At 48.9% G+C, this 12,384-nt stretch overlaps 1 protein-coding gene across 1 annotated transcript; it reads left to right on the top strand.

Annotated features, from left to right (window-relative positions):
- Window positions 1–786: 786 nt before the first annotated feature.
- On the top strand, window positions 787–12,384 carry KRT77 (keratin 77; the record flags this gene model as incomplete). Its single annotated transcript, XM_081082261.1, has 9 exons — window positions 787–1,389; window positions 6,048–6,262; window positions 7,449–7,509; window positions 8,021–8,116; window positions 9,038–9,202; window positions 10,585–10,710; window positions 10,829–11,049; window positions 11,611–11,645; window positions 12,074–12,384. The coding sequence occupies 9 exons, from the start codon at window positions 787–789 to the stop codon at window positions 12,382–12,384; spliced, it is 1,833 nt and encodes a 610-aa protein (XP_080938387.1).

The following is a 12,384-nucleotide window of genomic DNA, read 5'->3' on the forward strand; positions in this document are numbered from 1 at the left end:
TGTCTTTTGGTCTAGAAGACACTATTAGATCCTGGTAGATGTTTAGTAAATCTACAATCACAGGCCTTTAGTGCTACAGGATCTCATCTATTTGTATTTGAGGAGCCTGAGGTATAGAGAGAAGCAGTAATGCATTCAGCACAATGTGGGCAGTCCTGGACAGGGTCCCCTGGCTTTCCCTTGCACTCAGTGACCACAATACCATGTTTTCATATGATTAAAATGTGAGGTGTGCATGGTGATGATAACAATGGGGAGCAAAAGCAGGGGGTAGGGACAAAAATTTTGTACCATCATAACTCCACCCTTGTCCCAGTTGTGGTCCCTAGGCATCTAGACAAGCCCTGGCTTTGACTCAGATCTCCCTGGCACCCCTCCCCCCCAAACAAACATCTCAGTGGTGGAGTTTCTTAGGAAGACATGAACTAATAATTTGGGGGAAACTTGTAGAGGAGTTTCCAGCAACTTGATCGTGAGAGATTACTGCCGTCCGATCTCAGATGGCAAGAGATGAATGATAAATGATCAAGTTGGGGAAGTTTGTCTACAGCAATTTCTGCAACTCACAGGTATGAGGTTTGAAACAGATGGTGCTGGCAGGCAAACTGAACATAAATATTCTCCTCCCAGGATTTGAAAAGTGCCCCACCCAGTCCATGCCTGTGTGTATATATAGAGAGTGAGCCAGGTCTCTTGCAAAGGAGTTACACTCCTTTCCACCCTGGTCTCTGCCTCCTTCCAGCTGGGCCTTTGCTCTTGTCTGCTTGCCTGGATGCTCCAGCAACCATGAGCCGCCAGTTTAGCTCTCAGTCGGCGTTTAGCTCAAGGAGCAAGCGAGTTTACAGCCTTGGCTCTTCTGCAGGCTCTGGTGGTGGCAGGTTGGCTGTGGGCTCTGTGTGTCAGGCCCGAGGGAGGTGTGGCGGTGGTGGTGGGTATGGAAGCCATGGAGGGGGGTTTGGCTCTCAGAGCCTCTACAATCTGGGTGGCAGTAAAAGCATCTCGGTTAACCTAGTGGAGAGAAGCTCCAGTGGTTTCCGCCAGGGTGGGGGAGTGGGCGGGGGATTTGGAGGGGCCAGGAGCTTTGGCGGTGGTGGCTCTGGAGGTGGTGGTTTGGGAGGTGGCGCTTTTGGTGGTTTTGGGGGTCGTGGCTCTGGAGGTGGTGGCTTTGGAGGTGGTGCCTTTGGGGGTGGTGGTTTTGGAGGTAGCAGTTTTAGGCTTGGGGGCTTTGGTGCCTCTTGTCCCCTGGGGGGCATCCAACCGGTGAGCATTAACCAGAGCCTGCTACAGCCTCTTGACCTGGAAGTGGACCCTGAAATTCATAGGGTCAAGACCCAGGAGCGGGAGCAGATCAAGGTTCTCAACAACAAGTTTGCCTCCTTCATTGACAAGGTGAGTGTCTCAGGGGCAGGCAGAGCCTCTGGGCCCCGACCATATGACTGCGAGGGCCTTGTGCCCTGCTGTCCCTCACCACATTGTGCTGTCTTGGTTTGGTGGTGACAACTGCTTCCAGATGTGTATGTCCTGGGACCTTAAGGAAGCAGTTACCTCATTTAGGCCTCAGTTTGACTTAATGAGGGAATTTGTCTCTATCTTTCTTTTTGACAGAAAAGCAGATAAGAGGTGTGAAAACTCCCAATAGACAAAATACATGGCATAGCAATCGCATTCTCATTCATGATTATTCACTATCCATCCATCCATCCATCCATCCATCCATCCATCCATCCATCTATCCATCCATCTATTCATCCAGCCCATAAACATCTACAAAGCATCTATTATATCCCAGACAGTGTGCCACAGGGTGACTCCTTGTCCTCAAGGAGCCATGACAGAGCCTAGGTGAATGCCCTGGCAGGTATCACTGGGGGCTAAAGTCAACAGGATACTAAATAGAATTCTGTCTGAGTTCCTCATTTTAGGTCACCAAGGGCCAAGAATGAGCCAGATGAAGCTTTTGAAGACCTCCCCTTCCCCAGTTTCCTGATTAAACCCATGGTGAACACCTTGCTCCAGCATTTCCGTTTGTCTAGAGGTGGAGGCACGGTGGCTACTGTAGGATCCCCAGAAGGTTTTTTGCCCTTGTGGATGTAGTGGAAAGCACCCTGGAGCACAAAATATTCTGGATTCTTAGAGTCTTTCCTTCAGTCCCCACAGGAGTTCTGTGTTGAGGCCAGAGCTTGACCTGTGATCTGACAGCAGAGGTGCCATGGCCAAGGTCCAGTTTTGGGTTGCATACCTGGCCTCTAATATCTGGGTAAATGCTGGGGGTGGGACAGAATGTGTGAGCCAGGGAAGGTGGGGTAAGAGTGTTGAGGCCTAGAGATAGCCTCAAAAGAGTGCTATCAAAGTGCTTCTGGCTACTTCTGATCACCTTGGATGGGAAATTTGGTTGAATATCATCATACCTCAGGCATAGGCAGGGACTGGGAGGGCTTGACTGGAGCAAGGAGGTGACAAGTGAAGGAGACACTACTGGGAGGTCAAGGCTAGACCAAGGGAGGGGCAGGAACAAGAGCAGGCTGGGGAAGAGGGTCAGTGAAATGACCACGGGCTGCTGGCAGCTGATCTCCTGAGACTCATTTAATTGTGGTTCCTGCCACTAATAGGACATCTGTTCAGTTTTGCAGTGTGGGGCTGTGCCCAGAGGCCAAGATTCAGGAAAGTATGGCTTTTTGTTCTTCCCCAAGGGCATGGCCTATGATGATCATTAAGAGAGAGTTCTCACCCAGGAAGGCTCTGACCTGGCAGGAAAGGAGAAGGCTTCTACTGCAGTGACTTCTGACACTAGTTTCCTGCTTTCACCCTTAACCCTTTCCAGCCTATTCTGTTTTTTTTTTGGCCTATTCTTTTTTTAAAAAAAATACATTTTAATTATTTTAGAGAGGAAGGGAGAGGGAGAAAGAGATAGAAACATGAATGATGAGAGAGAATCATTGATTGGCTGCCTCCTGCACCCTGCTCACTGGGGATCGAGCCCTCAACTCAGGCATGTGCCCTGACAGAGAATTAAATGGTGACCTCCTGGTTCATGTGTTAACACTCAACCACTGAGCCATGCCAGCTGGGCAATCCAGTCTATTCTTAGCACCACAGGAGACCTATTCTTAAAAATATCACATCACTCCTCCACTTAAATCCTCTATTGGCTTCTTGCCTCATTTAGAATAAAAGCCAAGATCCTAGAAGATCCTGTATAATCTGGCCTTCCAACCCACAGCTGCTGCTAACCTCTGGCTTGCATTTGTGAGAATTAGGCAACTTTGCCACCACCAAATGGAATAGCTTTCAAGCTGCAAGTTTTAGTAACAGAGTGAGGCCTGGAATTTAGCTCCCCAGGGTACAAACTCACTGTCTGCAGTGGCCCTGCACCCCTTCCCTGCCTCTTCTCCAGCTTTCCTCTTGCTTACCAGCACACTATTGCTTCTTGCAGTCTCCAGTGCCCCAAGCATGGTCCTACCTCAGGGCCTTTCCCCTTGCCATTTTCTCTGCTTGGAATTCTTTCCATCAAAGAGTGGGCTGGCCTCCCCCCTCACCTCCTTCATGTTTTAGCTCAAATGCCACTGTTTCAGTGAGGTCTTCCCTGATTTCCCTATTTAAAATAGCACCCTCATCCCAGCATCCCTATCCACCATCCCTGTAGTCCCTGCAGTCATTTGGCACACTGTATATTTTGCATTTCTTTACACTTGTCTCTCTGAATAGAATGTAAACTCCTGGAAAGCAGAGGTTTTGTCTGTTTTGTTTATTATTGAATCTCCAGAATCCAGAATAGTGCCTGGTACATGATAATTGCTCAATAAATCTGTGCTGAATGAAAAATGGAGTCAGCCCTTCGTGTGTCAGGCTTGTCTATCAGAGAGTAGGAATAGAGACAAAGGTTGGTTTTTTTTTTTTTGTTTGTTTGTTTTTGCCAATGACTGAAAGGGACCTCAGGAAGAAAAGGGGGGCAGTCCAGTTCTCTTTGTTCAGCTGACCTTGAATCCTCTATGCTAGGCAGTCCCAAAGCCCTTAGCATTTCATTAGCCGGTGATACTTATAAACCGTTTTCTCTGTGTTGGGCACTGTGTGTCCATGGTCTCAGCACCTGTGTCCACTGGAGAACAAAGCAAACCTGGGCCTGCCTTCCTGGGACTCAAGGCTAGCAGAGAGGGCCTTGTTAACCCAAACCCAAAAGACTGCAGATCATGATAGATGTCATGGGGGAGAAACAGGCTGATGAGGGGGAAAGCAGAGAGGAGAGAGAGACCACTTTAGTTGGGACCTAAAGGGTGAATAGGAGTCAGCCAGGCAAAGAGTTGGGGAGATCTGGGCTGCTGAGGCACCAGGAGGTCTCTGTGGCTGGGGTGCCATGAACAGGAGGGAGAGGGGCATGAGAGGTTGAGTGGGATGTGCTTTTTCCAGTAAGAAGGTTAGCTCAGCATGATGCTAAATTTTATCTGTGTTAGCTGAGCTTTCCCTCAGTATTGCTGATGGGGGACACAGCCAGGAGTGTTTTGGGGAGCCTGGGGAAAATTCACAATGGCTTTCATTGACTTTTCTAGTTAAATTCCATTAAAATTGCACTCCCTGAAGTCAGCCTCTGCCTTTGCAGCTTGTGTGGCCTAACGAGAACCACAATTTCTTTGACCCAGGGAGCCTCGGGCTAATCCCAAAGCACTCAGGGTTGTCTGACAGCACCCTCGTTGTTTGATGTGGAGATTCCCTGTGGGACCGCAGGATTCTTTCTTTTGGTCCCCACAATACAACAAGGGGCTATGAACAAGTGTTCAGTAGATTTCTCCACCCCCTGGGAGTGCCGCCCGAGTGAAAATAGGCCAGGTGGCAGAAATTTCTCACGTGTTTTGAGCTGTGCTGACAAACCTGTGAGAGCTAGTTTGCCTTATCTCTTGCTTTCATAAGTCAGAAATAAATGAGCCACGAGAAACAGTGCTCTCTGTGTACATTTTCCAGCCTAGAGTCAGAACCCAAAGGGAGTTAACAAGGGCTGGACCCTCCGATGGGCAGTCTCCGGGTGGGGGATGCTGGGCACCCTCCTTAGTGCAATATTGTGTGTGGGGTCTTCAGGGTTCTGACAGCACAAGCAATGGGATCCAGGAGAGAGAGTGTGTGTGCTCACCCGATCAAAGCATATTGGCATCCATGGTCTTTACCTAAGACATGGGATGGGAGGCTCCATCTGTGGGCAGCAGGCAGAGGTAAGGTGAGGGTTGATTATTATCATGCAAAGGATGGCCCTTGTACTTGGTCTGTACAGCCAGCCAGCTCTCTGGACCCTATACCTGACCTTAGTGTCCACAGTTTTGGGAAGAGGTGCTGAGAGTATTGGACAATGTCCACTTTTGATTCTCTGTGTGAATGAAGGAACTAGCAATCTGGGTGGTTTCCAAACACTAGACAGCCCCCAAGTCCTGACTTTGGGGCTCTGGAATGCATTTCACAACATGAAAAAAAAAATGAGAACATTTACTTTTACATTCTGTCCGGGTTATAAAAGCATTTCAATGAGGTGGCCTTCCTGAAAACCATACCGGCAGATAGCGGAGGTGGTGGGGACACCTAGGCATGTTGGCTCAGGAATCAGGTAATATTCTAAACCAAATTTTTCCTTCCCTCTTCTTATTTCCCTTTCTCTCAGTCACTTAAAGCATCAACCACAAAGATTAATGCGCCTGGGATGTGCCATTGTTTCAGGTGCCAGATCACTATTTCCTTGTGTTGGTACAGATCAACTGAGTGGGACAGTGACTGCTGTAAATGGAGGTAGTTAAAGGAAATAAGGGCTCAGTTGGAGGGATTTACCTTCAACACCAGAGTTAGCTTATAGTCCATTTTAGGCTCGTTGATTTTACAGCCATGGGCCAACCATCAGCAACCATGCTGTGCTCATGTGTCCTGGTCCCAAAGAAAGGGAAGCTCTCTATCCCTGGAGGGGCCATCCTGATTCTCCGAGTTCTGGTCATGCTGTGAGTCTGCCCAGCCTCCTCTCCATGGGGGTGTTTCTCACACCCACGACCTGGGGTGAACTTGGAGCTCTCTTGTTTTAGGTGCGATTCCTGGAGCAGCAGAACCAGGTGCTACAAACAAAATGGGAGCTGCTGCAGCAGTTAAACACGTCGACTCAGCCCTTCAGCCTGGAGCCTGCCTTGGAGAACTACATCAGCGAGCTGCGGAGGCAGGTGGACTTCCTCAATGCAGAGCAGATGCGCCAGAACTCGGAGGTCATGAACATGCAGGATGTGGTGGAGACCTACAAGAACAAGTGAGGCGCTAGGCGGGCGGAGCGCTCAGGGAGAAGCACGGCAGGGAACTGATTCATGGGGCAACACATTCTGCTTCAGTGTTCCTGTGGAAGGGGTGGGAGCAGGGCCACTCTGCGCAGCCACACAGGCTCTGCATTGCACAGCTGCTGGGCACTGTTTGCATATGGTAGCCCTGGCACTGCCAGTCAGCCCTCAATTGTATTGCGTGGGGATGGGGAAGACTAGCTCCATGGATGTTGGAGCCCGATAAGCCTTAGTTCTGGTGTGGGCTTTGCCACTTTCTGGCTGCCTGCAAGCTCATCTATTCATACCTATAGTTTTCACATTAGTAAAGTGGGGATAGTAAGTACCCTCCTTGTTAGATTGTTGTGAGGGATAGATTGTGGCTCTCAAACTTTAGTGTGCATCAGCTTGTTAAAATCAGATCCATCAGGTAGGTTTGGAATGAGGCTGAAGTGTTTGATTCCTAATATTTCCAAGGGATGATGATGCTGAGAGACTGGAGACCACACTTTAAGATCTACTAGTTTGGATGAAGTTATTCTTAACAAGTTCATAGGATGTCCTTGCACCTACTGAGTATGCAGTTAGCATTAGTTATTATTAATACTAATGGTAGGGGTGACAGGACTTGTCTAATTCTACATCAGCTGCTCCTGCACCCTGCAGATAACTGAGAGGCCTTACCCTCCCATGCTGGGGTGCAGGGTGCTGCTCTTAGCATCACCTTGACATGCTTACTGCATGGGGCCAATAGAGCATCAAGTGTGTGTGAATTGAAAAGGGAGAAATGATCCCATTCCCACTGAAGGAGGCCAGGGGTGGGAGTAGGGGTCAGACTCATAGGTGAAATCTTTTTCTCTTTAAAAATTTAGTAAAATTGGTTACTTTAAGTTCTCAGTTAAAAAATGATTGAGATTGACAAGCTTACAAACAAAATGTGGACACGCTGGGAGTGTTCTATGTGGCTCTGGGTTTTCCACCTTAGGTCATTGTTCCCTTTGTTAACCTGGAGAACCAGGAGCCGCTCCAGCTGCTTGCCAGTGAGAATTTCAGGCTCTGGAGGGGGAAGTCAGAGTCCAGGACAGTACAAATTTAAGGAATTCCGAACCTCTCCCTGCAAGGAGAACTCTCAAGGAGCTGTCAGCCCCTGCAGCCTGTGTGTTTTTTACCTTCCCCCCACAGGTATGAAGAAGAAATCAACAGGAGGACCAACAATGAGAATGACTTTGTCATCCTAAAGAAGGTGAGGGATGGGAGTGCCCAGAGGGGGACTGAGGGCCCAGGAGCTTGATTAGGGTGAAGCATTCCTGTGGATGCTGTATGACCGAGGGATGGACAGGGTGGCCTTGGGGTTCAGCTTGTTGCCCAAATCCTGGGGCCCTTACACTGAAGGGCCAAGTCTGAAAGTGATGCTAATATGGATCTTTAGAAATCTTTGGGTTTTTAATCTCTCCAGAGTCCAGAAAGTGAAATTAAATTAACTGACAGCTTTGAGTGTTAGTTATGTATGGCCCTGGGACCTGTGGAGGGACCTAGGGTGTTGTGTGTGACTGAGCAAGATGAAGAGCTTGGTGTCACACTTCCTTCTGGACAAGAAAGGCAGAGTTTGCAGGTCCCTTATTTGAGTGGGGTGAGGACATTTGTAGGCAAGGAAATATACCCAGATAAACTCTGTCACTTGTCCAGGCCACCCAACCAGGTGGTGGCAGGCAACATCTGGGCAAAAAGTCAGACTGTTTTTGCTTGCTGTTCAGGATGTGGATGCTGCTTATATAAACAAAGTAGACCTACAGTCCAAGGTGGACCTTCTGGTTGCGGAGGCCAATTTCCTGAAACATATATTCGAGATGGTGAGTTCATAAGAAACCTTTGTCTTTTCTCACATCTTACAAGACGTATGGGCTGTACAGTGGAGAGGCCTGAAACCAAACATTGTCCACTAGGGAACAGTTACCTCAACTCCTTAAACCTAGTGCTCAGGATTCCTGGGTGGGTGCCCTGGAGATGGGAGGCAGGGAGAGTCCTGAGGAAGGAGAAGGTGAAGTTGGCACTACTTCTGTCTGGGAAATAAGGTTAACACCTGGGACGGTCAGGGGCAAAACCCACCATAATCTTTATCAGTCCTGGAAGTCAATGGGGCTGTTAAGGAACTCCATAGGAGAGGACATGTGGATCTTAAAGGGAATGAAGATGAAGACAGCAGTGGTGAGGGATAATATGCTCTCACCACCCTTGGTCTCATGGTCGCCCATGTCTAACTTGGGGGCACTGCTCTGGGCCCGATGCTGGCATATTTCCATTATACAAATGAGACAACTGAGGCACTGAGAGAGTAAATCACCTGCTCGGTTACCCAGCTAGTCATGGTAGAGTCCAGACTCAAAAGTTAGTGTGAGTGGCTGCACAAGTGGAGTTCTTTCTACTGCCTCTGAGAGTCCCAGTGCTTTCATGGAGCAAGTCTGCCTGTCAGAGGGCCCAGCTCAAGGTGGTGGCCAAGCCAGAGTAAGGCAAAGATACAGAGCACAGGAGTGGCATGATGGGCAGGTGGCAACTGCAAGCTTCTAAGTTCAGGCTCTTTCTTCTCCCTGGTCTGGGTGCCTTTACGTTTAGTAAGGTACTTTTCAGTGCACAACAGTTTAAAGAACTTCACCCAGAATGTCCCATCTGGCCCAGGCTTCTGGCTTTCCCAGAAAGCCTTGAGGGGGCAGAAAAGGGAAAATGAGGCCCCAGGCAGACAACAGAAGGAGTCAGCCTGTGGTCCATGCCTTCAGGAGCTGTCCCAGATGCAGACCTACATCAGTGAAACCAATGTCATTGTGTCCATGGACAATAACCGCTCCCTGGATCTGGACAGCATCATCGAAGCCGTGCAGATCCAGTATGAGATGATCGCACAGAAGAGCAAGGAGGAGGCTGAGGCGCTGTATCAGACCAAGGTGAGCCCTGCTGCCCCAGTACTGGGCTCGGGACTAAAAACTAAACATACCTCCTGGAATCTGTATTGTCTTTCTCTTATTTCTAACGTCAAACATGTTTGTTATAGAAAACTTAAAAATTACAGATAAAGATTACTCATCTCCCTCTACCACTATTAATATGTCAGTATATTTTCTACCAGTTCCTTGTAGCTAATATTTATTGAAAACTCATGTGTACCGGACACTGCACTATGTACTTTGTATATGTTATTTCATTTTCTCCTTACAACAACCCCATGAAGTGTGGGTTTTATTATCCCTATTTTACATATAATAGAATAGGAGATTTACCTAATTTCTCTAAAGTCTTGTGGCTGATAAGTGGCAGAGACAGGACTTAATTAAACTCAGATATGCTTTATAGCAGCCCATGCTCTCAATCATTATAATATTTTATTTTTTCATAATGAGGTCTTTTAAAATATAGTTTTGTGCTTTTCTCTCTTGCTTATCACTTTGCATGCTTTCAGTGATATTACATATTCTACATCATCTTTAATAGCAGTGTGGTATCCATGTTAAGAATAGACCTTCCCTTTCAGATAAACATCTCTGTATTTAAGTCTTTGGGCACATCTTTGGTTACTTCTTTAACATAAACATGACCTGGGCCTTTCTGGAGGGTGAAGTCTCTGTAGGTAAGGGTCAAAGGCTAGTCACTCAATTCTAAACAACTGGCACTTGAGATCTGCTTGGTGGATGGATTACCTGTGGCCAACTCCAATCTCACTGATCTCTGTCCCACTGTCCTGCAGGCAGATATTCTGACTGGCATGAATTTCAGCAACAGACTAGGGAGATAGATAGCCAACAGTGAAAACATCAGAATGTAGAGATTCCCTTGAGTCAACCCTCCTCATTGCTTCCTTCACAGTCATGGCCTGTGGGTAGAGTTCCTATTGTTGGGACCATGTAGACATGGAAAAGGAGATAGGGAGGAAAATGCAAATAAACATGGAGCATGCCGAGGGCCCCTGAGGAAATGAGGGCCTGGCTGCTAGGGAAGTCATTCTGGAAAAGGGTAGGAAGAAATATGGCAGGGTAGAAAAAGTGACGTGGGTTCCAGTGTGGGTAAGGACCAGTGCAAAGGCTTAGATGTGGGGAAAAGGAGGTAAAAAGGGTATCAGGAACTATCATTGCCTGTCTGGGATGTAGGGCTGGCCCAGACACTGGTGGGAATGAGGGAGGCTTGGTGTGTGTGTGCGTGTGTGTGTGTGAGATCTGGGAACTTTTTCAGGGGAGAGCGTATTTGGGTAGGGGCTGGGAAGGCAGATCCACTCTCTCCTGGAGGGACTCATGGTAAGCAGCAGGCTGAGTGTGATGCCGCCTTTGACCCTCAGTACCAGGAGCTCCAGATGACAGTGGGAAGACATGGAGACGATCTGAAGAACAGCAGGATGGAGATTGCAGACCTCAACCGCACCATCCAGCGGCTGCAAGCTGAGATCAGCAGCCTCAAGAAGCAGGTGAGATGGGAGTTCAGGGTCGGCTGACCAGACACACCACTTCCCATGATGCCCTGCTGATGAGGCTTCTGAAATTCAACCTTTGCTTGCTTCATCTCTGTGACCATCTCCCGAGCAGAATGATCAGATGCGCTCGCTCATTTCGGATGCAGAGGAGAAAGGAGATCAGGCCCTCCAGGACGCAGCACAGAAGCTCCAGGGCATGGAGGAGGCCCTGCAGCAGTCCAAGGAGCATATGGCCCGGCTGCTACGTGACTACCAGGCACTGCTAGGAGCCAAGCTGTCCCTGGATGTGGAGATAGCCACCTACCGCAGGCTGCTGGAGTGCGAGGAGAGCAGGTGGGCCATCTTTTGGGGCCAAAGCATAGGTTGCACTGCTGGAGTAGCGGGACTGACATCCATTTATGATAAAATCATACTCAATTGGGAAAAAACTGAAAGCTTTTCCTCTAAGATCAGGAGCAAGATAAAGGTGCCCATTCTTACCACTGTTATTAAATATAGTACTGGAAGTCCTAGCCAGAGCAATTTCCAGCTTTTCTGGAAAGGTTGGTAGCCAGGGGTGAACAGAAACATTCAAGGCAGAAACAGGGGATGTGTGATTTGGCCGGTCATTGTCATCATTCTCCTGCCTCTAAGCAGAATGTTTCCGTATCCCAAGCCAAGTCACGGCAGCCAGGTGGTGACCCCGCAATGCTAAAAGCTTTCAAGAAAATGTTTAAAATCCTTCTGGCCCAATTGGCCCCCTGACCTCACTGCCCATGTGCACACCTTTCCTATAACAAGGCTTGGGACAGCTCTCTCTCCCCATGGGCCCTCTCTGCTCCTGTTGTCTCCAGGCTGCTGCATGCCTTCCTTTGGGCTTTGCAGGTCCAGCTAATGTGTGCTTTGTTTTTATAGGATGTCAGGAGAGCTGCAGAGCCACGTGAGCATCTGTAAGTAGCAGAGCCCCGGGCCTAGGCTGGTTGTTGCTAAGGGGAGGAGGGCTCAGCAGGTTGCCCAGCAGGGAACTGGCAGTGGGCATTTTAGTTTCCAGTCCCACACAAATGAGCTAACAACCGCAAAGCCTGGAGAAATTCTTTGAAATAAATTATGATTTCAGCTCTTCTTTAATTTTTATGATCCCTAATCATCAGCACAGCTTAGAACTCTTCAGAGTATATCAATAGTGAGAAGGTATCCTCACCTCCCTTTATAGCATGAAGAATACTTTGAAAATGAGAATACCTTTATCCAGTGTATCTTTCTGCAAGTCAGATGCTGCCAGCGATGAAGGATGTGGGAGGCTGCCCTGGGGTGGCTGCAGGTGGGGACTCCCTGCCCAGTCCTTCTGACCCCTGTCTGGGCTGCTCTCTCCTCACAGCTGTGCAGAGCAGCCAGGTGTCTCTCAGCGGCGCAGGAGGCAGCGGTGGTCGAGGCTCTGGAGGTTACAGCAGCGGTGGAGGCGGCGGTGGCAGCAGCAGCTGGGGCTACAGCTCCCGTGGGGGTGCTGGAGGGGGCTATGGAGGGGGGTCCCAAGGGGGCAGTGGAGGTGGTTATGGGGCCAGCGGTGGAGGAAACTATGGAGGGAGCAGCAAAAGTGGCAGAAAGTTTGGGGGCAGAAGTGGCGGCTCCTCCAAACTGCAGATCATCCAAACCTCTACCAACACCTCCCACAAGCACATTGTGGAGTAG

Source organism: Myotis nattereri, assembly GCF_964212035.1.
Source record: "Myotis nattereri genome assembly, chromosome: 2".
Lineage (NCBI taxonomy): Eukaryota > Metazoa > Chordata > Mammalia > Chiroptera > Vespertilionidae > Myotis > Myotis nattereri.